Genomic DNA, 27,985 nt, shown 5'->3' with positions numbered 1-27,985 from the left:
AACAATACTGCCCAGGCTGAAAGCCTTTCCACAGTGTTGTAACTTGTTCTATTACATGATTTACTCTTATTGTGAAGAGCATGTAAACAGGAAGTGCTTTTACTTTGAAGGCAGAAAATACAATGATACGTGCTTGTTGACGCTAACTAATGTTGATGTTACGTGTGGAAAATATATACATGTCGGGTGCAAGAGCGCGTTCTCAATGCTTTAACAGTTGTAATACTGCAGTTCACCAGTAGAGGGATTCCGTTCATACAGACGTGTCTTGTCCTCATTAGAAGCTCAGGTGCACTTGATGGTATTGAGTGTTGTATTGCTTTGCAATATCCTTAATCCTAGGGAACCTGGATAGAACCTCCCAGTTGGATCCGGGCTCTCCGTCTCCGTCTCCTCCATTCCCCGCTTCCCTCCTTCTACGCACCAGCAGCTGCGTCACTCAAATCACTCAGATGGAGTTCTGTGATAGGCTGTTCATCAGGAAGTGTCGTGTGACTCGCGCGCCACTAAAAGAGAACTTTTCGGACTGGTACAAATGTCTTGAGTAACGCAGGAACGCGCGTTACTGAGGTCTAGTAAAGTAGTGTAGTTACCAATATTTTCAGTGTAATGTGTTACTTTACTTCGCTACCTATAATAGTAATAACGTTACTGTAATCCGTTACTTTGTAATTCGTTACCCCCAACACTGACAGTAAGGACGTAGTCAGGCTCGGGCTGTGGGAGTGTGTTTCCAGTGTGTACACTTCAAATTGAGGTAAAGAGAATGCAGCCAGGGCGTCGAGAACCACAGTTTGTCAACAACCGATCAGATCATTTGGCATGGAGATAGTGATTCAACCCCCAAACATACTCCACACAGAAAACACGTTTGACTGGACAGGAGAAGCAAGTTGTATTTTTTGTTTGTAACTTTGATAAAATCTCTATGTGATTACTAGAAACGTTTTGGGCAGGGTCGAATTGGGAACAGAATTGGGCCCTGTAAATGTAAACTCTCTCCAGAAGGTAGCAGTCGTGCAACGCTGCCGTAATGCCCCCCGCAGTCATCCGGCCTCCAGGTGGCGCTGTCTCCCTTCGACCTGTTTGTCAACCGAGCAAAATGCCAGACGAAGCAGAATCAAACTTTGTTGATGACCCGGCATGTGCCTCCAGCAGTTGGGCCGCATTACGTGTGAGGCGAGCCGTTCAACCGGATAGAAAGAGGACATCGTTTAAGCTGCGCTGTTTCCGAAGTTAGAGTAACAAAATGCCCAAGAAAGTGAAAGAAGAAACCGCGTGGGTGGGCGAGGAAGCGGCCCCAGCAGCTGGTGAGACTAGCTTAACGTGTTAGCTAGCTAGCAGTCCAGACCAGATCTAAATGCTACCTTTCTGAATTATGTTCGGTTTAACAGACCGGCACGCGCACCGGGCTCATCTGGTCAGCAACTCATATCATGTCAGCATGAAGAAATATCATATCACTCATATTAGCAACACATTTTAATAACTAACGCTAAGTACACATGTAGCTTTTAGCTAGCTATGATGCGTCGGTCCGTTCATGACGTCATCAAGTGATGCAATACTACTGTCGGCATTGACATGTGAAACACAGAGGCAGTTTGGACTTCAGCCATTACTTTGCAGTCATGACTTTCTCTATTACAGAAAACAGATACAGTGAAAATCAATGAAACGATGCCTATGAGGTTAGGAGGTGTTGCAGACAGGAGCTATACGATGTTGTTAAAGCTTAAACACAGCTTCAGTCCCAAGAGATCCTCTCGTTTCATTCATTAGACCACGAATGATAATCATGTTTTGATGAAGTTTATTCAAACGTGCCCGATTACTGTATGTCCTCTATTGATGGACGATGATCACAAAGGGCCACATGTATGCCAGGTACCTCGAATTAAATAATTAGTCAGTACGAGTCATCGTTTCATTTCACGTGCAGTTTGCTGGACTCCCTGTAGCATGTCTGCTGTGCCCCACTGATATTGTGACATCTGTTTAGTTCCAGCAGAAAAAACTGTGAAAAAGGGGAAGAAAGATAAAAAGGGGAAAAAGAGTGTGAGTATTCATTTGTAGTTTCAGAGTACAGTATTTAAAGGTTTCATAGCTGCAGTTGTATCTCTGTGGCTCAACACATCTCATTGGATTTGTTGTGTTTCTCCAGTTCTTTGAGGAACTTTCCACTGATGGTAAACCTGAAGTAGAAGGAAAACAGGTAATATTCAAGAGTAGGTCTTTGATTAAGAAGGGGACTGATGGTACACTTTAAAAACAACTATGTATACCATGTTCTGGCTAGCGTGACTTTTTAGGCTTGCTTGAACATTTCAATTTCAAACTCCTCTATTCAGTCTCAGAAAAAGAAAAAAGACCGACGGAAAGGAAAAGGTGGAAATGCAGATGACGATGACGACGACGACGTCATGCTAAAGCTGAAAAAGCTTTCAGTGCAAGCAAGTGACGAGGAAGATGAGCCGGGTATGTTTCAAGAATGAGCTTTGCAGTGAAATGGTTCTTATCCCCACAATTGTACATTCTTAGTGCAACGCTCTTGTCTTTCCTTCACACAGTCATCGCCCGCAGTAAAGGGAACAAGAAGAATAAGGTTAGTCTGAAGTCAGCATTAACACATTGTCCTGATAACATGGTGGCGGTGTAAAGCATCTCTTGTGTCCTTCAGGGCGGAAACATCTTTGCTGCTCTCAGCCAGGCCCAGAATGATGAGGATGAAGACAGTAATGAGGACGAAGAAGATACACCATCAAAAAAGGTAGATTGTAAAAGGTAGAGGGCCATGTTGACGGCATCGCCTACAGACCTGTTGGCTCTGTAGGCGAACTGTAGGGGGTCCAGGAGTGGGTCAGTCAGGGTTTTGAGGTGGGACAGGACCAGGCGTTCAAAGGACTTCATGACCACATGACCAGGGCCACGGGCCTGTAGTCATTGAGTCCTGTGATCCTACAGAGGCGTGAGCCCCTGATGGCTGGGGGAGGGGGGGCTGGTGGTCTGTGGGGGATGGCGTCAGGACTGCTCCATTGTCTTTCAAAGCGACAGTAGAGCTCGTTCAGCTCGTCTGCCAGGCGGAGGTCATTCATGGAGTGGGGGGGGGGTGGATGGAGGATTTCTGCTGAGGAAAACAATCTATTGGATTCCCAAACTATCAGTGCTTTATGGCGGGCAGAGCTCTAGGGGTTCCAATAGGTATGACGTGATGAGCCTCTAATATACCAACCTGGAAGAATACGCAGCGATACCTGAGGTCCGAACAGACATGTGTTGAACAGGCACTGCACTAGTTTAACAGTTTGGCTTACAGTGTTTTCATGAATTTGTCAGGTTGCCTCTGATCAGGAGGACGAAGCAGAGAAGGACGATGGTGAAGAGAAAACTACAAAGAAGACCAAGAAGGCAGAGGCCAAGTCCAAGGTAGGCTTTTATACATTTTAAACTACAGAAAAAAATGGTGAATCATAGCTGAGCCACTAGAAGAAGGCATGACAGGCCCCTGTCAACCTGTTGGGTTCCCCTCATGTGAAAGCTGTTTCAATGGGACTACAATGACGCTACAATGAGTTACAAAGGATTCTTAATTTTGTTGTTGTTCCAGAACTTTTGCTCCGTTTACACTGAGCGTCCTCACTACAGACTCTTAGAGCACCGCAGACGGAGGACGGATTCGTCTTTACTAGCGGACGCCTCAGTGTCTCATGAGCTGACACACAACCAGCTGCAGGAGTTGAGTTTGGAGACTTGATCCACTTCCTGAAAGTATATTTACTTTACTCAGTTTGCTGCAGCAGTTGAGGAATCGCTCTTCTTCAGCTTGATACCTTTCATCAGATGTTTGTTCTGGAAGAGTCTTTCAGCATTACATCTTTTGTTGTTTGCTAACTTCTCGCCACATATCAGCAGACGGGTCAGCAGCATCGGTGGCAGTGAGAGCAGATTTATACGTCCACGCAGAATCGAACTCTCTACTTTTCTCCGTGACTTTATTTATCTGTTGATAGTTTAGCGAGGGCGGAGCTCTGCAAATCACGATGAGCCGCCTGCAGGGAAAGAGGCTTGACAGCATTGTAATGGGATGTAATAGAATGAGGATTTAATAATGCTCCTGACAAGAGTCTCAAAGTCTGGAGTTCTAGTAGACAAGGTCACTCTGAGGTCGTAGTAGTGAGGTCATGCTCAATGTCCAGTCTATCCCTGTGTTTAGCCTTCAGCTGAACCACAGCTGAGATGCCACACCCACAGGGAAGGGTAGCGCTGAATGCTTTTACTGCTCGAGTGACAGGGAAGGATACTCGCTGATCATATTGCTGCACCAGAACTGAGAGGCTTTCCTCCATGTGTTTCTTTTTCAAGGCAAGTTTATTTGTATAGCACATTTCAACAAGGCGATTCAAAGTGCTTCACATAAAACCATTAAAAGTATCAAAACACAATGCAGAAGAAAACAAGATTTAAAAACAATTAAGAACATTCATTTTAAAACATGAAAAATGTAAAAAAGCAACAAAATCTGCGTGTGTTCACATGACCGCTCCACCGCCTGACTCTTGTGAGGTTTTTGCCCTTGTTTGTTCTCAATGTAAGAAAATCCATATCTCATGTAGTCTGTGTCATACTTGCGTGTCGCCATGTGAATTAGTGAAAACAAACTTTGCGAGTGTCTTTTTAGCTAAGTCATGAACGCCAAATACTGTTACGGAGTGCTGCATTAAAAAAAACCCTTTCAAAAGAAATGCACAGGATTTTACTCTTAACGTTTTGTTCTGCCCAAGAAAATGGGTCAGTGAGAATCAGTGATCTAAAATAATCCACAATAGCATTCTTGTATACAGACAGAATAAACAAGTATTTAAAAAAAGTATTTATATTGCGCCAGTTAAAAGTAATGAGTGTTTTTGTGGTCTACTGCGAGCTCAGTTGGTTGTGCAGTCTGACAGCAGCAGGAAGGAAGGACTTCACGTTTCCCATGACGATGGGGCGGGTTTGAACCGTCTTCTCCAGGTGCAACGTTCCGCCCCCGCACATCTTCCCCGTTTCTTCCTCCTTTTTTTTCCGTGTCAATGCAAGGAGGGGTGTGTTGGTGAAACACCTCACTCTGTTATCAAAGAACGGGGGTTACGTTGAGTAACCCAAAGTTCTTCTAACTTCGTTCGGTGTTTCACTATGGGAGATATAGACCGCTCCCGGATTGCATGAAATTCCCGAAGCCAAAATTGTTTAGCCCGGTAATGACTATCACAGGGACTCTGGCGCGTTGGCCTCTAGCACAGCATGTGCTAAGGACGGCCCTGAGACATCGAGCCTGTAAAACCTTACAAAAGTGTGAGGCGTAGACCAGCTCGCTGCAGCACAAATATCTTGCACTGGAACACCCTTGAACAGGGCCCAAGAAGTGTCCATACTCCTTGTGGAATGAGCCCTCAAACACTTGGGGGGCTGCAGACCCCTACAACTATAGGCTAGAGATATGGCCTCTACAATCCAGTGGGACAGCCTCTGGCGGGACAATGGCTTGCCTCTGTGAGGAGTGGCCCAGGACACGAACAGTTGATCTGCTTTCCTGAAAACTGCCGATCTACTCACATACAACATAATGTGTTAAGCCTTTGCTCCTCTGCGGAGGAAAAAGGAGGTGGGTGAAAAGCTGCGAGCTCCACCGTAGGTCCACTACTGAACACTGGAAAGGAATGGTGTGCCTCAAACGGCACCATTCCTCAAAAATTCGCCATTTACAACTGTAAAGAGAGCAAGTGGAGGCGGCCCTTGTACTCTGAATGGTGTCGATGACCCGTTCAGGCAGGCCTGCTGCGTTCAGGTTCCCCCTCTCACAGGCCAAGCCCAGAGCGCTATTCGGTCTGGGTGAGGGTGGTTGATCTCCCCGCCTGCCTGGGAAAGAAGGTCCCTGCGTATGGGTAGAGGCCACGGCTCGTCCGCCAGAAGCTGTATTATTTCTGCCACCCAATGCTTGGACGGCCACCGTGGCGCTATCAGGATTAGCGACAAGCCCTGTTCTCTCACCCTGTCTAGAGTCGGGGAGATCAGGCTGAGCGGGGGGAATGCATAGAGCAGCACGTTTGGCCACGAGTGGGCCAGCGCATCTATCCCTTACGCCATTAGGCCGAGCAGGCGAACGCATAGTCTGAACGACACCGCTTTCCCCAGCTGGAAGAGGGCGAGACACTGCGTGAGGGACGCTACTCTCGCCTCCGATAGCGTGACGAGATGAAGAGATGGTGTATATGTTGAGACCCAAGTAATCTGTACATTGCGCTGGTTCGACCCGACTCTTTGTCCAGTTTATATTGAACCCAAGATCCGTGAGATGGTTTATCACCGTAGTGGAATCTTTCAACGCCTGCTCCCGTGAGTGGGAGCATATCAGATAGTCGTCTATGTACGAGAATATCCTGATGCCACTGTTCCGTAACGGAGACAGAGCGGCCTCTACACACTTGCTGAACACCCTCGGGGCTAACGAGAGCACGAACGGGATGGCTTGGTACTCGTAAGCTCTGCCCTGATAGGCAGACCTGAGAAACTTCCGGTGCGCCGGAGAAATGGCAATGTGAAAATAAGCGTCCGCGAAATCGATTGTTGTAAACTAATCCCCCGGACGAATCGAGCGACAGAGCCCTTTGTGTGTTAACATCCTGAACGTGTATTTTCGTAGATTGGAAATCTTGGTGTATTTTCGTAGAAAATGGGGCGCAGGGATGCACTTCCCTTTTTTGGAATGAGGAGTAAAAACCCCGCTAAGATTCCTCGCTCGGGACAGCTCTGATCGTCTGTTTGTTTAACAGTGACGCTATTTCGTCCTTTAGGACTCGGGCTGAATCGCCCGTGGCCACTGAAACTAACACACCGTTGAATCTGGGTGGTTTCATAGCGAATTCTAGCCTGTACCCCTGAGAAATAGTGAACAGGACCCATGGATGCACTGCGCATGCGTGCCACTTGGCTGCCCGGGCAGTGAGGGGGCTGACGACACGGTGAGGTGATGTCCCTCACCTGGAGGGAGCGGCCTCCCCTTGGCGGAGCTTGAGCTACCCCTGCCGGGGTTATGGGGCCATGACATGGTTTTACTTTTGTTTTGTTTTGGGGATTGTATCTTGCCCTCAGCCCATGGATTGGTTGCAAAGATACTAACTTTATTTCTTTCAATGAACTGGGTAAAAGTGCTTGTTGACACTGCATTCCCTGCTGTCCCAGATTCTCCTCCCCTTGAACGTGAGGGGGGAGAAACTGCAAAAGTACCCCCGGAGCACTGGAAACCACCGGGGACTTTGAAACATGAACTTGGGGGTTCGGTCCTACCTCCACCACCCTTCTTCTCTTTGAAGGTGGCGGGGAGGGAGAAGCAAGGCCGGGGAGGGAGAAGCAAGGCCAGTTAGGTCGTGCGCTTCTTCTTCCCTTCCCCGGGGTGGGACGGGCGGTTCTTTGCTGCCGTGGCCGCAAAGGAGTGTTTTCCCAAGGTCTTAGGGTTCTCCGCCCGAGGCTGCTGGTTAGTCGGCTGACCTGCTGCCTGTCTGTGAGGTCTGGCCCCTGTCTACCCCTTGTAGCTGCGGCTGTAGCTGCAAAGCTAGCCCTGGGTACCTGTGGGGTACGAGGGACGTGCTTCCGGGGTAAACAGAGGTTAAAGGCTTCGCCTTCCTGTTTCCTGAGGGTGCTGGCTTCCCTCATTTTTTCCAGAGCAGGATCGAACAGACCTTTGGTTGGGTCATACGCCGCATCCATCACCTCTGTTCTCTGCATATCACTGAGACCTGAGAGATTTAGCCACAGGGCCCTCTCACCTGAGACCGCAAGGCCCATTACACGGCCGCAGCCTTGCACTGCACCGCGTGAGGAGCGGAGGATAAGATCATTCACCACACAAATCTCATCCCATAGGGCTGGATTAGGTGACCCTGAGTCCAGCTACCTGCCCATCTCCTCCAGGATTTCTCCCTGGTACGCGGACAGCAGAGTCATCGCATTTAGCGAGCACACTGACTGTGCTTCGTAGTGGTACATTCTCTGCAAAATGGAGGCGGTCAGGCGCTCCGTTTTATTAGGCAAAGCGATGTTTGAGGAAGCTGAGAGAGAGTGGCGGTCCGGGTGGCGATGATAAGCCACGGATGGCTGCACTCCTGGTGGTCCAGCCAGACCCAGCTCTTCCATCCCTTCGACTTCCAGTTTTGAGTAGCCTTTGGTGGGAAGCTTGCTCTTAAATGGACTTGACCAGAACCTGGCAATTTCCTTCATGCAGACAGGTATTGCTGGCAGAAGTTGTTTTGATGGCGGTTGGGCTGGTGGCAGCCTTTTACCGTCATACAGGTCTCTTTCCCCCCCGTAGCATCTTGGGCTGCTGGCCATTGTATGCCCAACTTGGACGCGGCTCGTTTGCAGACTTCATACAAGTTGCTGTCCCCTGGGGGAGCAACTTCGGATGCACTAGGGTGTCTGGACAGCTGGACAGGAAATGTGGAGTCATCCTCCTCATCATCCATGTCGTCCATGTTGAGGAGGCCAGAGTTAGCATCGCCCTCTGCGTCCTCAACACCCGGCTCCAGTTCGAGGAGCTCCTCGAAAATTGGAGGCATATCCGGGGACTCAGCGTCCATCATGTCTGCCCAGCTCAAAGAGGCTCGCGGCAGATGTGTGCTGGTCGTGGCTCTTGCGGCGGTTCCTGACAGGCACGGGTCCTGCTTAGGGGATACCGCTACTCTGGGCCTCCTTTCCAGGACCTTCTCCGGCATTGACGCACAGTGCAGACATGACTGTGGGTCCGCCAGGGATGTCTGAGCGTGTTTAGCACCCATGCATGCTATGCACATCGGGTGAGGGTCCCTCCCCGAGATGGATGCCCCGCATGATGCGGGGCACAGGCGGGATGCAGCCTCTTTTGCCTTCGGTTCCTTTGACCCTTTGATGAGGGTAGCGGCCGACATGGCAACTGAGAAGGAAGGGAAATATATGAACAATTAGCCGCACTTAGCGTTAGCCTGACGGTGAATTGCTCTAGCAAACAGGGGTTTAGCCCGCTATTGGTGTGCTGTGAGAGTTCGCTCGTCGTAGCACGTTAGCAGAACTCCGGGCACTCGGCTCGACTAGCAAACAAATGCTAACCGAGACCTGGTTGGCTCGCCGTAGCGTGTTAGCCAGAGATAATAAAGTTACAGTCAACGACGACACCGGTAAACAAACACCGGGTAGTCGGGAGAACAGCTCGCCTTGACGCGGACACTGCCTAAATACTATGTAGTGTCTAAATATACTTCTCACGAAGTACTTACCCAGCAAATCCAGACTAGAGCCAGGAACTGCGTTCGACGACGTGTCCTTAACGGTTCGTCTGTGAACTGTTAAGCAGAAAATCTAAGCTAGCCAAGATTAGCTGAGGGAGCTATAATAGTTTCTTCACGGGAAGAAAGCGAGAATGATTTGCGAGGGGTGGTCGACTGTGATAATATGAGGGGGCGGGGCCCTAGCACAGTTCGACCTGTCTGTCACTGACAGACGTGGTGTCATTGGAGCTTCCTTAGTTGGTCACGCCTAGCGCTTCCCATAGTGAAACACCGAACGAAGTTAGAAGAAGAACGCACTGATTTGAACATTTTGAAAATAAGTAACAAAAAAAGTATCAAATATAAAGAAAAGCTCAGTAGCGAGTAGGGTTGTCACGATACCAAAATTATGACTTCGATGCCATAAATATCACGATACCGATACTTGCGCTACGATACCAGAATTTGATACGTTACTGGTATGTTTATCTATAATGCTAATAAATAAAATGTCTGTATGGTTCCCTTTTTTACCAGCTTGTTCCTGCCCAGCTTCTTGAACTCTTAACAAATGGCATTACTATTAGTATTAGCCTACAGCAAGATATTAATGAACACTACATGGCGCCATCATAGCATTGATGATACACGGCTATGTAGGCCTAGTGTCCCTATCTGACCAGACGACTACATAGTTCTTTCCATGTATGAGACATTGTGCTTGAGCCTGAAAGCAGCGTTGCCATGTTTGACGTGTCTCTGTGTCAGTGGGCTTTCCTTCAGTCTGCAATGTAGCCAAAGTATTTCCAGATTTCTCTCCTGGCATCATGTGAGCGATCCCCACTGGGTGGCTCACTGCTCTCATAAGAGGTTGCAGCTGATAACCCCATCCTGACCGACAGCGTTGGCATGGAAACTTAGCGTTAACTACATGTCATGTTTTTGCGCCGTAAAATGAATTGTCAGTGTAGGCATGCGGAAGGCGCACTCAAAGGATTTTAAATGTGATTCTTGATCTCACAGTGAGCCAGTGGAGAGCAGCTGGTACAGGAGTAATGAGATCTCTCTTCCTAGTTCTCGTTAGTGCACGAGCTGCAGCATTCTGGATCAACTGGAGATTAGAGCAGCCTGATAATGAAGAGTTACAGTAGTCTAGAAATAACAAATGCGTGAACTGATCGGGGTCCCAACCCAAGTTCTTCAGCACATCTCAGAGGACCAACACATTCAGCCTGAATATCCGAGTCTGCAGAAAACAGTCAAATCTACACTGTAAACATCCTTTGCACTCTTATATATGTTTAAAAGCAATCTTTTAGTCATTAAAAAGAGCAGAGCATTAATAAGCTCAGAGAGATGCCCATCTCTACCTGAAGGCCACCGTAGTTCTCCAACACGCTTTGGAAGGGAGGGGTGAAAGAGTATTTAGTTGGTTGCAATCTTTTACTCACCACTAGATGCCACTAAATCTCCCACTCTGTTATTTTAAGATGCCAAGCTTGCTCTGGACTCCATTATTAGAGTAAGATCAGTATTTTAAAAGAGTGAAACAGAGTGGGAGATACAAAAAAAAATACAAAAAAATCTTAATCACCAGAAATTTTTGATCTAATGTTCAGCCTCTTCAGGTAACCATGATGTGATTTAACTTGTCCACACAGAGAGGGAAACCTGCTGAACAATCACACAGGGAGGAAGAGGAGGAGGACAGTGACGGAGGTGACATGATGATGGTAAGTATTTCCTCCACAAAGCCGTCTCTTCTCCTTCCCCACTGTGGATCAGAGTGTCACCTCTTTGTGTGTCTGCTCTCAGAGCGCTGAGGACACCATTGCTGAGCAGGCCAAGCAGCAGGAAGACGACCCGATAGCTACCCTCACGAAAAAGGAAAAGAAGAAGAAAAAGAAACAGGTAATCATTGTATATGCTGTTATGATACTTATAAACACCTCCTCTTATTTATTTGACATGTTGAAGTTATGAACCGCTGTTCAGCCAGTGGGGAGAGTTGTGTAATGCAGAGACGCTGGATTCTGGATTCCTGATTCCTAAAACCACTAACGGTCAAATGTCCCCACATATTAGAAAGCGTTGATTTTATACAGTTCTATGAATCATCATTCTACAACATAGGGTTGTATAACCAAATGCCAAAATCATAGTGAACTTTGTTTTTATAGAACTTAATTCACTTTATTTGGTATTGCCCAAAATTACCAATCTGCCTCAGGGCTTTACAATCTGTACACATACGACGTCCCTGTCCCAGGACAGCATGTTTAGCAGGTTTTATCTGGATTAGTATGGTAACTGAAAAAATATAAGATTAATCAGCCCTATTAAAAAAATATAGGTAATCTAAATCAGCGGTCCTCAACCTTTTTTATTTTTTTCATTCATTTTATCTGTGCAGCCTGGTACCAAGGAGGCGATCTAAATGGCACCTTGTTTTTAATGTATATTAGAATATTAAAAATGTACAATATAAAATGGAAACAAATAAAAGATACATCTTAGAGGCATCCTACTTGGACAGGTCCAAGGGTGTCCTTTGGTAAAATGTTGAACCACATAGCGCCTGAAGGCATCAGTGAGTGAGTGAGCATGAGATCATCTCCTAATGGGCAGGTAGCACCCTGTATAGCAGCATCTGCCTTCAGTGGATGAATGTTTGAGTGAACGGCTCTTTGAGTGGAAGACGAGTCTAATGTTTTCTGTTTCGTCTGCAGACAGAACCCTAATGTGAGCTGGAGGCCGGTGTACTGCTGTGTTGTTGTGTTCTCATGTCTGCATGTTGGCTGTCTGTTGGTTCCAGATGGAGTATGAGCGGCAGGTGGCCAGTATGCGTGCTCAGAATGCCTTGGAGGGAGATTTCTCCATTTCCCAGGCTGAGATGTCGTCCAGACAGGCCATGCTAGAAAACGCCTCCGATATCAAGGTAGTACAATGAAAATGAAATTCAGATCTCTTGACATGTGAACCCTGATGAAAGAATGAAGCTAATTATTTAGAAGAATATTGTGTTGCTCTTTAGATGCTTTTAACAATCCAAACTGTATCATTTGTAAAATGCTAATCTGCTGCATGCACTCAGCACTGTGATAGTGAAGATGTTTGTGCCCTTTAGCTGGAGAAGTTCAGCATCTCTGCTCATGGCAAGGAGCTCTTCATCAACGCTGACCTCCTCATCGTGGCAGGAAGAAGATACGGTTTGGTTGGACCAAATGGGTAACTATCCTTACTGGCTGGGAATACAGACACACAGGCGTCTACTATAATGTTACTCATCAGGTGTCTGGGTAAAAATGTAATTGGGCTGAAATGATTCCTCAAGAACTAAAGTAACTTGATTACTAAAAGTCATGCTGCTGATCAACGGTGCACGGATGTAACAACAAATCCTAGTCGACCTGAGCAGGAGGAGAGCTCGTTAATGGAGCTGTTAGCGGTTAGCTTGACTAATAACCAAGCTAACCGCTTACGTTAATTCAAGTAGCATGAATTACATTATGGTGCGTTTAATCTCTATTGAGTAAAAATTACTGTTGGATGATGGTAAATTGTAACGTTATTATGATGTGTTCAAATGTAATCTTGTAAAATGTATTTTTAGTGAGAAACTTTGAGATGTTTTCAAAGCAACATACAGAGATATTAGAGAGGGAATTATGAGCAGTTAAACTTCCTAACACTAGCTCTAAGAAGCTTGTAATACATCATTAAAGTTAATATAATAATGATTATATTAATAATGTATAATGCATCATTTATGTCCTATTCATTTGAATTGTGTATTTGTATGCAAATAATTACGATAGACGACAATAACAAGAAAAGCAAGAAAAACCATCAGTGACCAGTATCCAGGTTACGAGGGCTTGTAATCGTAGCCCATGTATTTCCTGTTGGACACTGATCAGTGCTCTCTTGTCGGTCTCCTCTTCAGCAAAGGAAAGACCACATTACTGAAACACATCGCCAACAGAGCGCTCAGCATTCCGCCCAACATTGACGTGCTGCTGTGTGAGCAGGGTAAGTGACGGGTCAGACATCCTCCTCTTCCCACGTTGGCGTCGCCGCTGACTGTGTCCGTCCCTGGTTTTGTGTAGAGGTGGTAGCTGACGACACGCCGGCGGTGCAGGCGGTGCTGAAGGCCGACACCCGGCGCCTGAAGCTGCTGGAGGAGGAGAGGCAGCTGCAGGCTCGTCTGGAGAAGGGAGAGGACAGCGTGGCTGAGAGGCTGGAGAAGGTGAGCGCGCTTTACCAGGCTGCATTTTCCTTGAATATTTCTTCATTTATTTGACCTGTTTATTTCACAAGCATTGAACCCATAAGCATTAGGACCAGTGGGTCCAGCTCTAAAAACAGTGAAGCATTAAGCAGCATAAGAGACAGAGCTTTCTATCTGGAGAGAATATGTGCCTTATATTAATCCAATTGAATGATGGTGTTGCTGTCTGTTGGCAGCTGTTCACAATATACATTTTACAAGGTGATAAAATATCAGCGTTATATTTAGGCTCTGCTGCCCCCAAGTGGCCAACAAATCTATTGTTCAGCTCTTAAGAATAAATCCAGTGGACGACGAGACAACTTTTTGTATTTCTGGATCAGGATTATTCTTCATTCTTATCAGTAAAGAAAACATGAATTGCATTTTGGGATCAGGGACACAACTGGACAAAGCAAACAGTATATGTGTTGTTGTTGTAAACTAACTGTATTTGCTGTAATTGTACAGCTTCTCTCTGCAGTGAGGGATTGTTGTTGACATTTCAAGTGCACTCGCCTTCAGTTTGACTTCCAAACAAAGTGGTTTCAACAATCTGGATGAACTTCATAACTCTCTAACATGTGACCTGCCTCCGTGTTGCTCCTCCCGCAGGTCTATGAAGAACTCCGGGCTATTGGAGCTGCAGCAGCAGAACCCAAGGCCAGGAGGATCCTGGCTGGTCTGTCGTTTACCACTGAGATGCAGAACAGACCCACGAAGAGGTTCTCTGGAGGGTGGAGGATGAGGGTGTCCCTCGCCAGGTACACATTACACACTGGATGGATGCAGCCGGTCCAGCGTTGACCTGTTGGAAGTTATTTCTCATTCACTCTCACCGTGTGTGTCCACAGAGCTCTGTTCATGGAACCCACGCTGCTGATGCTGGACGAACCCACGAACCACCTGGACCTGAACGCTGTCATCTGGCTCAACAAGTACAAAGCAGCTCTTAATCTAATGTTTCCCTGGGTGATGCCACTAAGTATTTTAGTAGTATATTTTAATTAGTATTAAAGGAAGGAATGACTTGGCTCAGCAAAGTTACATTGGGTTGGTAAATGGACTGCACATCATTCACCCATTCATACACTGATGGGAGGAGCTAAAGTTCCACCTGCCCATCAGGACTAACTACAGCTAAAGTGCTGACCGAGGTAATACGGTTGAGGGAGAACACTCTTATTCCATGACCAGCTATAATAACAGGAGGCGACCTTGGCATGATAATGGAAATAAAAACTCTACCTCCATGGTTTTTTGTTTAAAAAAAAACATATTCTACTCGGCGTTAATTAGCTTTCAGTGAATAATGTCAGACAGACCAGATCAAGAATGCACTCTCACTCTTGCATTAGGTTACTTTCCCCTTGAATATTTGGAAATGAGGTCTCCTGCTTTTTATTCTATTGAAGTTGTGTGCTTGTATATTCTTTTCTTCAGCTACCTTCAAGGCTGGAAGAAGACTCTCCTCATTGTTTCCCACGACCAGAGTTTCCTTGACGAAGTCTGTACAGATATCATCCACTTAGACAACGAGAAGCTCTACTATTACAGAGGGAATTACTGTAAGTGCAATTCAGAGCAAGAATTTAACAAGCAACATTCTTAACATAGATTATGGTCCTATTAACAATATCTTCATTATGAGGTCAGATTTGTTTCAATATTAATTAACACAGAAGGAAGGATTCACACATGTATTTAGTTTTTTCTATTTAATTTACTTTCACCATAAAACATACTTGTTCAATGTAAACAAAAATAGAATTCCACGTAGAAAAAATTAAATTAAATTCCAAATATATTTCTGATGTCCACTGGATCAGAGTTCCTCTGACGCTAATAGTTAACCATCGCGCTGCAAAGCACGGCCTGGATTCCTTAAGACAACTTGTCTAAAGCTCACTTTCTGAAGAGTTCCACCCTGTGGATGATGTCATGCATGATTGGTTGAATTTTTTTTTTTAATGACATTTATTTAAAAACAATAAATATTTCTGTGCATTGGAAATATATTTGTGAAGCTTATTTTTTACATATGTGGATTTTGTTTACATTTATATATAATAACTATTTTGTGTGCATTGATAATTATTTGTGGAGTCATTTATAAATGACCAAATACATTAATTACTGATCTGGCTTCATACTTAATGTCTACCTTAATATCTGTAGAGCAACCATCTGTTCTTCGTCTGTGTTGAGATCTGTTAGTGTTGGACAGTCTGACACACACATTACTCACTGTGTGCTTTTCTTTTCTTTAAGTGACCTTCAAGAAGATGTATGTGCAGAAGCAGAAAGAAATGCAGAAACAGTATGACAAGCAGGAGAAGAAACTGAAAGACCTGAAGGCTGGTGGCAAATCCACCAAACAGGCAGTAAGTAAAACATGGCCGCCCCTTTCTTCACTCTGCTCCAGTAGACCAAACCTTGTCTGTCAAGCCCCCTTGATGATATAGGAACATTGTCTCAGTCTAATCGTACCTTCTTTGTTTTGCATTAGAATTTATACACTCAAATACAAAATATTATTTTTTCTTTCTAAAATAAGTACATATCACTTCACTTTTCCACTTCAGTTTATTGTTCAGTTTGTTTTACAAGACAAAATAGCAATAATAAAATCAAGATTGCTTTCAAGTAGTGCTTTCAGACATTAATTGCATTACAAAATTAATTTAAAATGCTAAAATTGAAGTTAGGAATAGTGCAACAACTTCCCCATTTAACAGTAGGGTTTTTAAACATTATTATTATTACTACTCCTACTTTGTAGGAAGCCAGTTGTGCTTTCACAGATGCAGCTCTTACAAAGTGACTCTGGCCATGACCGTTTTCCAATTTCTTTCTAAAAACTCCAGGTGCTTGTTCATGATCAGGGTTCACCTGTCTTTTCAATTCAGTGGCTTCATAGCGTCTGCCGCCAGTATTTTAAGACATAAAGACTAAAGACTCTGGGGTCTCTTCTTGGCCGCAGTGCTTCTAAAGTCTCTCATCAAGATATTGTGTGTGTGTGTGTGTGTGTCACACCTCATTAAACCAGGGCTTCATCCTTACATCATGTTTTGTGACTAACAGAAGTTTGTCTAAATGTTTTCTCTCAGGAGAAGCAAACTAAGGAGGCCCTGACTAGGAAGCAGCAGAAAGGCAAGAAGAAGGGCGGTCAGGAGGAGGAGAGCCAGGACGCCACGGAGCTGCTGAAGAGGCCTAGAGAGTACACCGTCAAGTTCACCTTCCCCAACCCACCTCCGCTCTCACCGCCCATACTGGGACTACACAGTAAGAACCACCAACACAGACACTTCAGTAGGGCAGGGGACCAGGTAGCGGGTGAGGACTGTAGGAGGCAGCTGAGGACTGTAGGAGAGAAGTGAAGACTGTAGGAGGTGGGTGAGGACTGTAGGAGGCAGCTGAGGATGTGAGGACTTTAGGAGGCGGGTGAAGACTGTATGAGGACGCATGTTCATAGCACTATGACGATGAAAATATGATGTCTCAGTTGGCACTAAAGGGAATAACGGTGTTTGTCAAATGTCACAGACTAACATATTGAAAATCTATTTTAAAAGGAACAGGAAAGGACACTTAATAATGCACATGCTGTATGTGTGCTGCACACATGATGATTATAATCAGTGCTGCACACATGATGATTATAATCAGTGCTGCATACATGATAATAATCAGTGATGCACACATGATGATAATAATCAGTGATGCACACATGATGATAATAATCAGTGATGCACACAGAAACAAAGTGTGAGAGTAACGCGCTGGCTCTCCTTACAGGTGTTGACTTTAGCTACGGGGGTCACAAGCCGCTCTTCAAAAACGTGGACTTTGGAATCGACATGGAGTCCAGGAGTAAGTATGCTGCTTCTACCATCATCAGCTTTTTCATTTCATGATCATGTTGTCTGTGTTGATGCATGAAGTTTGGTGAAGTTGTTTTTCTGAATGTTCAGTTCAATGTCAGCTCCTATGAAAAGTCTATGATGAACTATGGAGCCAACATACAGACAAAATAATGTTCCCTTTGAAACCTATTTTATCCACCATTATTTGATCCCACTGCCATCAGTGTAAAATCATACATTCCAATATATCAGGCTTTCAATGTAGAGCTTCGAAATATAATTTTTCTTCTATTTTCTACCAGATTGAGTCATTTCTCATGTTTCCCCGATGAGGCTTTGTTTCCACGGAGCACTGCAACGTGTGCGTGTGTTCGCGAATATTCACGTTGCGTTACTCGCGTCAGTTTACTCGCTCAACAAAAAAGCTGCGTTCACACCGAAAAGCGTTGCAAATGTTACTCACGCCTGAAAAAGGGGCGTGGCTTATCTCCGTAAAAACAGTTACCGTTTCCTCCATTCACCATTGAAATAACCACTAGTTCTGCTTTAGTAGTCCCACAACAGCGTCTCAATGAAGCCGCTAGCAGCGCTACTTCAGGACCAGCAGCAGTTTGATTCAGCGACAGCAGGACGGCGTGATGACGGCGGAGCCTCTCAACGCTGATTGGCTTACGTAACTCAGCGTCACGCAAATTTTTCCCCAGAATTGGAAAATGTCAACTCGTGCTATTCGCAACGCGTCATTTGCCGCCCCGCAGAAAATGTGCTTATTCATAACCATTCGCGTCTGCATTGACTTTGCCTGTAATCTACTCGCGTGTCAAATTTTCAACGCTTTTGGTGTGAACGCAACTGTGTTGTTCATCACAGAAAAAGATGAGTTGAGCTTCAACCTTCTGCTGACCTAACCTCTTCCATTAGTCTGTATAGTTGGACCCAATGGCGTTGGGAAGAGTACCCTGCTGCTGCTGCTCACTGGGAAGCTCCAGCCTGTGAGTAGATAGATATTCAAACATTGGAATGTAATTCAAATATATGTACCAGTTAAGTAACTGGATGTTTTCTTTTGTAGACTAAAGGTGAGATGAGGAAGAATCATCGCTTGGTGAGTAACGTCCTGTTGCATTATCTCTATTGAATACGTGTATAGTACTCTATGTAGTGAAGCACAGGTAGTACTCTATGTAGTGAAGCACAGGTAGTACTCTATGTAGTGAAGCTAAGTACTCTATGTAGTGAAGCACAGGTAGTACTCTATGTAGTGAAGCACAGGTAGTACTCTATGTAGTGAAGCACAGGTAGTACTCTATGTAGTGAAGCACAGGTAGTACTCTATGTAGTGAAGCACAGGTAGTACTCTATGTAGTGAAGCTAAGTACTCTATGTAGTGAAGCACAGGTAGTACTCTATGTAGTGAAGCACAGGTAGTACTCTATGTAGTGAAGCACAGGTAGTACTCTATGTAGTGAAGCACAGGTAGTACTCTATGTAGTGAAGCTAAGTACTCTATGTAGTGAAGCACAGGTAGTACTCTATGTAGTGAAGCTAAGTACTCTATGTAGTGAAGCTAAGTACTCTATGTAGTGAAGCACAGGTAGTACTCTATGTAGTGAAGCACAGGTAGTACTCTATGTAGTGAAGCTAAGTACTCTATGTAGTGAAGCACAGGTAGTACTCTATGTAGTGAAGCTAAGTACTCTATGTAGTGAAGCTAAGTACTCTATGTAGTGAAGCACAGGTAGTACTCTATGTAGTGAAGCACAGGTAGTACTCTATGTAGTGAAGCTAAGTACTCTATGTAGTGAAGCACAGGTAGTACTCTATGTAGTGAAGCACAGGTAGTACTCTATGTAGTGAAGCACAGGTAGTACTCTATGTAGTGAAGCTAAGTACTCTATGTAGTGAAGCTAAGTACTCTATGTAGTGAAGCACAGGTAGTACTCTATGTAGTGAAGCTAAGTACTCTATGTAGTGAAGCTAAGTACTCTATGTAGTGAAGCTAAGTACTCTATGTAGTGAAGCACAGGTAGTACTCTATGTAGTGAAGCACAGGTAGTACTCTATGTAGTGAAGCTAAGTACTCTATGTAGTGAAGCTAAGTACTCTATGTAGTGAAGCACAGGTAGTACTCTATGTAGTGAAGCTAAGTACTCTATGTAGTGAAGCACAGGTAGTACTCTATGTAGTGAAGCACAGGTAGTACTCTATGTAGTGAAGCTAAGTACTCTATGTAGTGAAGCACAGGTAGTACTCTATGTAGTGAAGCTAAGTACTCTATGTAGTGAAGCTAAGTACTCTATGTAGTGAAGCACAGGTAGTACTCTATGTAGTGAAGCACAGGTAGTACTCTATGTAGTGAAGCTAAGTACTCTATGTAGTGAAGCACAGGTAGTACTCTATGTAGTGAAGCTAAGTACTCTATGTAGTGAAGCACAGGTAGTACTCTATGTAGTGAAGCACAGGTAGTACTCTATGTAGTGAAGCTAAGTACTCTATGTAGTGAAGCACAGGTAGTACTCTATGTAGTGAAGCACAGGTAGTACTCTATGTAGTGAAGCACAGGTAGTACTCTATGTAGTGAAGCACAGGTAGTACTCTATGTAGTGAAGCACAGGTAGTACTCTATGTAGTGAAGCTAAGTACTCTATGTAGTGAAGCACAGGTAGTACTCTATGTAGTGAAGCACAGGTAGTACTCTATGTAGTGAAGCTAAGTACTCTATGTAGTGAAGCACAGGTAGTACTCTATGTAGTGAAGCTAAGTACTCTATGTAGTGAAGCACAGGTAGTACTCTATGTAGTGAAGCACAGGTAGTACTCTATGTAGTGAAGCACAGGTAGTACTCTATGTAGTGAAGCACAGGTAGTACTCTATGTAGTGAAGCACAGGTAGTACTCTATGTAGTGAAGCACAGGTAGTACTCTATGTAGTGAAGCACAGGTAGTACTCTATGTAGTGAAGCACAGGTAGTACTCTATGTAGTGAAGCACAGGTAGTACTCTATGTAGTGAAGCACAGGTAGTACTCTATGTAGTGAAGCACAGGTAGTACTCTATGTAGTGAAGCACAGGTAGTACTCTATGTAGTGAAGCACAGGTAGTACTCTATGTAGGGTTTGCTAGAGGCTGCTTGGTGGCTGTGGGATGGAGTCAGGTGGCTCAGACTCAAACAAGAGCAGCAGAGCATGTTGGAGAACCAGAGGGAGGGAGAGCGAACTCTCTGGTTAAGCCTCCAGATCTTTACAAACAAAATACATCACACTTGTGATGATGATAATAGGTCATGATTGCGACGGTTGGTTTGGCCTGATGCCGTTGTGACGCTGATGTGATGCGTTGCTTCAGTGGGAACATGTGGTTAGACGTGATTCTGTAACTGATCCATTCATTTAGCTGAGGCTCTTATCCAAAGAGACTCTCTACACGTAGACACAGCAAGGGGAGCGGTTGATCCGAGTTGTAACTGTTGTTTGTCTGCCTGCAGAAAGTGGGCTTCTTCAACCAGCAGTATGCTGACCAGCTGAACATGGAGGAGACCGCCACCGAGTACCTGATGAGGAACTTCAACCTTCCCTACCAGGACGGCAGGAAGTGCCTGGGCCGTTTTGGCCTGGAGAGCCACGCCCACACCATTCAGATCTCCAAGCTGTCCGGTACGCACACGAAGCGGTTGGTTTATTTACTGTCGGCTGACAGGAAGGAGACATTTTGAACAGTTTCCTGGGTTTGTCTCCTCAGGTGGGCAGAAGGCCAGAGTGGTGTTTGCTGAGCTGTCCTGTCGTCAACCTGATGTGCTCATCCTGGTGAGCTGCGTGAGCCGGTGTCCAACCTGATGATGCTCTACCTGAATGAACTCTGACTGACACGCTTCTTCTCTCCTAGGATGAGCCCACCAACAACCTGGACATCGAGTCAATCGATGCTTTATCAGAGGCCATCAATGAATATAAAGGAGGTAAGTGGAGACTATTAGGTGTCCACCAGCAAGGATCAACTCGAATGATCACAACATTCCCCAGATTGATGATGCACAGGTTGATAAGCGTATTGTAGTGAAATGTATAGGAACAAATGGCTTCCTGGAAAGTAGGTGTAAAGAAGGTTCCACATGCAACCAAGATGCTCCTGTAACACTGAGCCTTCCTTTAGTTTGTGAAGGGAAAGGAAAGCGCCCTCAAGGAGACACAAAGCATCAACTGTCTGTCGTTCATGATTCACAACACCTGACATGCTAGTTTCTTATGCCGTGTTCACACCAAAACAGTTGTGAAATATTCGCGCCTCCACATTACATGTTAAGTCAATGCACAGACGTGTTAGGTTGCAAAAAAGCGGATTTTTCGCCCAGCGTCGTGATGGAGGCGAAACGGCGTTGTGAATATTCGCAAATCCGCCTTTTCGCTTTTTTACCGGCGTTGAAATATTTCAACTCCAGCGACTAATTCGCCTGACGCGGAGTTGCGAAAGCCAATCAGCGTTGAGAAGCTCCGCCCGGCATCATCGTCCTGAATCAAACTGCTGGTCCGCTGAAGGAGCGCCGGAAACGGCTTCATTCAGACACTCGTCCTGGTGGAGTCGGAGCTGTGTGCGACTACGGATAATGTTATGAACCCAGACACGGGGCGGTTGATGTTCCAACGTGTGTGGGACTTCCTCAACAAGTATAAAGCAGAACTAGTGGTTATTTACCTGGTGGATGAAGGAAATAGTAAATGTTTTCAAGACAGATAAGCCCCGCCCCCTTTCCCCAGCAATGGTTGCGAAAAAACGGATTAACCACATAGAGCGAATTTTTCACCTGCATATGGGCGAAGTGGCGTTGCGAAAATTTGCAACTGTTTTGGTGTGAACACGGCATTACTTCCGGCAAAAAGTCCAATCAAAACTATTTGCAATTTGTCAGGCCACAAATGAGACAATAATTACAGCTCATTCATTGTTAAGTTTGATTGCTGGCTTGATTTTGGAAAAAAAAAAAAAAATGGAGGCACTTTAATTCAGAGGCTGACGGATATATTGAGGTGCTTTCCACGAGTTTAAGGTCAGCGTGCTCTGATGGACTGATCTTCTCCCTGACATGTCTCAGCTCATCTTATGGAAGCCAGAAACAAAAGGCCAATAAAAAGTACTCCTTTAAGTCAGAAGAATGACAGTTTTGCAATAGTAAGCCAATATTTAAGTAAATTAAAAATACTTTATTTTGACTGACTGCATCATCGTTGTGACTTAGTATGTCATACATATCACTTACATGAGTCATTTCTGTTCCTGGAATGAGCTGAAGCGTGTAAACAGTCCAGAGGAAGAAAGTCATGAAGGGAAAGCTAACTGTCTCTCGTTGTCCAGCTGTGATCATCGTGAGTCACGACGCCCGGCTCATCACAGAGACTCAGTGCCAGATGTGGGTCGTGGAGGACAGCTCGGCCAACCAGATCGATGGAGACTTTGATGATTACAAGCGGGAGGTGCTGGAGTCTCTGGGAGAAACCATGGTCAACAAGGTCAACCCATGATGCATCAGCTGGGACCGGACCATGAGTCTCACAGCAACACTGATCATGAAGCCCCTCCTGGAGTTACTGCTGCTTATTTCTAGACATATCGATGGAGGTCTACTAAATGTCTATGATTATAATCTGAAGCCAAACAATAAAATAATCAATTTTTCATTGTTTTTATTGTGCAATTTGTATTTACATACCATAGGATATTCACACAGTCGGCAAACCAAAGTAACTTAGTCATTACATTTACGGCAACGTGATCAACTGGTTCTGTAGTCTTCATCACTTTAAGTAAGCCTTATAGGTCTTCTTCACTTTCGCCACTTCCTTCTCATCAGGCGTTATCTCACTGTACCACTTATACCAGGTTTCACCAGAGGCCAGTGACTGGGGAGGTGGTGTGCGCCCCACAGCATCATGGGAGTTTGAGTAGTCCTCTGCTGAAAATTCCACAAATGGAATCTGAAAGGGAAGGAAGCCTGGAAGAGGAAGCCGGGTGTTAGTCAGACATGAACAGATAATGTGATTAGTGTTACTGCCTGTGTGAATATTAGCGGTCCACAGGTTTTGCTAATCAATACCTGTCACGCATATCCCGATACCTCAGTGCTGCTGATATGTTAAATAAATAAGCTTCATTATTATCAACCACACAATGTGTTTTCAGATCAAACATGAGACTAATAGTCAACAATCGAGCATTAAGTATTACAACTACACATAGAATATGGATTTTCTACAACACGTGGTGTTTGCTGTCAGATCTAAGCTCTGGTGTGGCGACAGCCAGGCATTTCCCATCATGCACTGGGCCACGCAGTCGGTGGAGAGGTAGGCCCAATCCCAATGTCTCCCTGAACCCTCAGGGACATACTGACATGTGCTGAGTGTGAGAGGCTTCAGGGCTTGGTGTGAATATGAATGACAGCACTTTGCTGCAACATCACGTGACTACATAAAAAAAGTCTATATACTTTTTATTCACTGATTTGAACGTCTTCCTCACGAGATGAGAAGTCATTTTAAATTATCCATTTACTCGTTTTTATTAAATACGAAATGTTTGAATGTAAATAAATATTATAAATATATTTTCTGCTGGCATTCCTCTGATTTCATGTGTTTTTATGATCCATCTTTAAGCCGTAATGTTGTAGTGTAAATGTATTTATCGGGCTAAACGCCCACATGCCTCTTTGTTTACCTTTTCTCCGTGCTTCCATTGAGAGCCGTGTGTTTAACGTCACATTGCTATGAACTGTGGGTAATTCCCTTAGGCAAAGTTGGCATCTAATGCTGACTTGCAGAAAGAGATCATAAAGGGTCAACATGTCTGCCTGAGACTCAAACACTGTGACAACGGGACAGAACTAAACCCTCAAAGTCTTAAGCGTGGAGATGAGATTGAGCCTCACTGCGGCGCCTCGCTCTGTGAGGTTATCGTTGACCACGTGTGCATGAGCAAGTAGGACACAAGTCTACCCAGCATGCATTGCGCGCCAATGATGGATTCTGCGCAGGCCTGGCTCATCTGGAACGGACCTGATATTCAACATGTACTACATATATTCTACAGGTACACGTGAACCAGTTCCTCTACAGCCCCACCCCAACACATCAGCCGTCCTCAGGCCTCGCGTTGCCGACATACCATGATCTTTGGCTGTGGCGATGGCCTCGTGCAGCTTCTTCTGCTGTTTCATACACACACCTGGAGACGGCACAAGCAACACAACATTAACACTGGCCTCCCTGATGCATCAGTGCGTGCTCATGTTCAGGACCTACCGGTTCGAGTGGGATCAAACACCAGTCCAGTGTGGGGACTAATGAACTGCTGCAGCAACTTCACATTCTGCAAGAGGGGATACATTCAGGTCAGCTGTTCATACGATTGAATTAAGCAAGAGAGCAAGCTAATTCATTACTGCATCACTACTCCTGTTCTTATGAAGGTGTTGAAGTCACTTCTCCGTCAGTGTGGATCGTGGTTCTGGTTTGTTTGGTTAGTTTCAACATTGTGCCGTTAAGATTCAGATATTGTAGCAGACATCAGCTGTAGCCTGTGGCTTCTTATGAGCCTGCCAATTCAAATCAGACAAAATGCACACAATTGTGAAACTGGCTCTAGTTGAAGTCTAACCATCTCAGGTCTGGACGGTCAGTCACTCCTCCCCCTTTTAGAGCAGGTCACAGAACAACGTTTCATTTCAACAATGAATTGTATTTTAGGAGTTTAGCAGAGGATTTTAGGGAAAATATAACTACTACATCTAACAGATGTCAAATAAATGTAGTAGGGTAAAAAGTACACCAGAGTCCCTAAAAGTACTGGGATAGAAGTAGAAATAGAGTACAAGTCAGTTGAAACTACTAAAGTACTTGAGATGTAGTTCCTCAAAACAATGGAATTGTTTTTTAAGTGATATGAACCAAGGCAAACAGGACTGATCAGACTATCAGCTTCAGAGCCGACACCATTGCAGATGCATCCATCAGTTGGTTATCAGAAATATAACTTTCAACAATTTTGATGATTGAATGATAAAGATCAAATTACAGGTTCCAATTTGTCTCTACACTCCTATGAACATAAACTAAAAATATTAGTTTTGTGGACTGTTTGAAGACATCACCTTGGATTTTTCACAATTATTAATCTGACAACTATCAGAATTGTCTAACAATGAATGGAGAAAGTATTGGTCGATTGGTTGAATGTGAAAAGAGGGCGGAGCTTTTCCTGTAGCAGCTCCTTCACTCTGGAACAGTTTTCCTACGATTAAAGTCTATTGACTGTTTAAAGCTGTCTTTATTTACACACCTATGCACGTGCGTGCGTATAAACGTCTGTCTTTGTGAAGCACTTTGATGCAAAAGCGATTTGCTTTTTAAAGTGAGAAAGACATACATGTGTAACTTAGTTGAGGTCTTAATTAGCTTGTCAAGATGTATTTCTCTTATGTGAGACAATAACTAACAAGGTCATTTAGAAACAGAGCCTCCATTGTCACTACTTTCCTTTTACGCTATCAAATGTCCCGCTCACTAAATATATTGGTCACAATTCTTTAATCCGCATTGTAGGATCCTTATTCAACATAAGAGCGTTATGCATTTATGACTGAACGTAATATGGCTGGTTATGCTGCAAAGCTTTGAACGCTGGATGGCTGATGCCACATCATTCACAAAAAGATAGATTTCTATAAAGCTTCAGTTTCCTGTTTTTCAGCACAAACATGATAAAAAGTTGTACTTTCTCACTTTATTATTATTATTGAGCTCAGAAAAACAATGAAGCCACAGCTCCTGTTTCCATTGTACTGAGGCTGTGTCTATGTGCTGGGCTGAATGCCGTGTAACACAGTGCAGTGCTCCTCCTGGACACTAGTGTAACACAGTGCAGTGCTCCTCCTGGACACTAGTGTAACACAGTGCAGTGCTCCTCCTGGACACTAGTGTAACACAGTGCAGTGCTCCTCCTGCACACTAGTGTAACACAGTGCAGTGCTCCTCCTGGACACTATGTGTTATAAACTGTCCATTTATACAGCCAGATGCTCGTTATCCAAATGCTACAGACTAAATCAAACAGTATTTATTTCTTTGAAAATAAATCAAGATAAATGAGCAGGTGCAGTGCTTGGTTAGAATAAAAGCCTGCAGACTCAGACTGCAGCAGTATTGAGCACTCCTGTAAAACAGAACAGCAGTGTGTTTGGTGTGTGGAGAGACGTTGACCCACCTGATGGTGGAGGATAATGTTTTGATCCCGACAAATTGGACAGGGGTTTCCACATATCTTATCTCCTCTCTACAGAAACAGAGTAAGTGTTTAGGAGACTTCTCATGACAGATGTAATACATAGAACCATTAGAGGATGGATTCAAATTGAAATGTTACAATGCAAGTCTTGCGTGTCTTCTGTGGAGGAATGCCCCCTTTGTGGTTCCTCCTGTAGCCTTCCCAAACTGGACTGGTCCCATACTTCTCAATGTAGTCTGTCAGAGGAAATGGAAATATTATAAAAGTACAAGGACGAGAGATGAGACTTGAGTTTCTTCTAGGTACCTTCACTCTCCAGATAATCCCAGGGGCTGTCCTTGTAGCGGAGGAGCGCCTCCGCGGCCTGAGCAGCATCCTCATCCTGCAGCGACGCCGCTCTGCAGAACGAGTGACTTGGAGGTACAAATGGAGAGAGACGGGATCCTACAGGCAGCCTCTGCAGACACGACTGAACGCAAAAGAAAACTCTCTCACCATTACCATTGTCACAACATGATGTATGTATGGAAATGTATGTATCAGCTTCTCTGCACTGACTGCCTGTAGAAATAAGAATCACATTTAAAATCCTTCTCCTCACCTACAAAGCCTTAATGGTGATGCACAATCATATCTTAAGGAGCTTATAGTACGATAGTCAGATGCGAAGGTCCCGGGACAGAGGATGTCAAATTTAAAACACTCTGAGGCAAATTTGTAATTTTGTGCTACACAAAATAATTAAATTTAATGTTATCTTGGTCAATCTAATTAAGACAAGATTAAACTATTTATCCTAAAGGGAGATTTTGAGCCGCAGTTGCAATGTAAAGTGTGAAAGAGTGCACATTAAACAAGAATACATTAAAAAAAAAAATCCAAATGTACACATTTGACTTGCCTTTCGGACACCGTAGCTAAACAAACAGATAACATGCATATTCTTCCCTGCTCGAATAGTAGGCCACATTTGTAATTGAATACCATCATACAACGAGCCCTGTGTTGTACAATACTGGGCTCTGCGTTAATGCGCAGAGGTTCTAATGAAGTAAACGCGAAAGGCATTTCTACTGCAGGCTGCAAGTCCCCGGGACAGGCACGTTGCTGCACCGGGGAGGAAACTGTCATATCTCCTCAATATTAAAAAACTTCAGTACAAACTAATCACATATAAACTCATCGGATTATCGACAAATAGCAAAGTAAAATTAAATACCCGATACTGTTGTAATGGATGTGAAATGGAAGGCAAGAGACGAGCCAGAAGCTTGGCGATCCCTTGAAAGGAGGCAGCCATTT

General features: G+C 44.6%; 2 protein-coding genes across 2 annotated transcripts; one reads left to right on the top strand and one right to left on the bottom strand.

The window, feature by feature from the left end:
- The first annotated feature begins 1,109 nt into the window (after positions 1 to 1,109).
- On the top strand, positions 1,110 to 23,052 carry abcf1 (ATP-binding cassette, sub-family F (GCN20), member 1). Its single transcript, XM_079232365.1, has 25 exons — positions 1,110 to 1,310; positions 2,003 to 2,058; positions 2,165 to 2,215; positions 2,352 to 2,478; positions 2,571 to 2,605; positions 2,681 to 2,770; positions 3,337 to 3,426; positions 10,937 to 11,008; positions 11,091 to 11,186; positions 12,091 to 12,213; positions 12,403 to 12,503; positions 13,222 to 13,307; positions 13,385 to 13,524; positions 14,161 to 14,309; positions 14,400 to 14,483; positions 14,989 to 15,113; positions 15,817 to 15,929; positions 16,656 to 16,830; positions 17,344 to 17,418; positions 18,333 to 18,403; positions 18,484 to 18,516; positions 20,895 to 21,063; positions 21,149 to 21,213; positions 21,293 to 21,365; positions 22,757 to 23,052. The coding sequence occupies exons 1-25, from the start codon at positions 1,250 to 1,252 to the stop codon at positions 22,921 to 22,923; spliced, it is 2,427 nt and encodes an 808-aa protein (XP_079088491.1). The 5' UTR covers positions 1,110 to 1,249; the 3' UTR covers positions 22,924 to 23,052.
- A 44-nt stretch (positions 23,053 to 23,096) lies between these two features.
- Positions 23,097 to 27,983, bottom strand: mrps18b (mitochondrial ribosomal protein S18B; the record flags this gene model as incomplete). The annotated part of the gene is made up of 7 exons (XM_079232107.1): positions 23,097 to 23,393; positions 24,566 to 24,625; positions 24,703 to 24,769; positions 26,663 to 26,731; positions 26,822 to 26,919; positions 26,990 to 27,152; positions 27,903 to 27,983. 7 exons carry the CDS (start codon positions 27,981 to 27,983, stop codon positions 23,197 to 23,199), a joined length of 735 nt encoding a protein of 244 aa, XP_079088233.1. The 3' UTR covers positions 23,097 to 23,196.
- Between the last annotated feature and the right edge of the window lie 2 nt (positions 27,984 to 27,985).

Source organism: Taurulus bubalis (assembly GCF_910589615.1).
Source record: "Taurulus bubalis genome assembly, chromosome: 16".
Classification (NCBI taxonomy): Eukaryota; Metazoa; Chordata; class Actinopteri; order Perciformes; family Cottidae; genus Taurulus; species Taurulus bubalis.
This window is presented reverse-complemented; position numbering and strand designations above follow the sequence as displayed.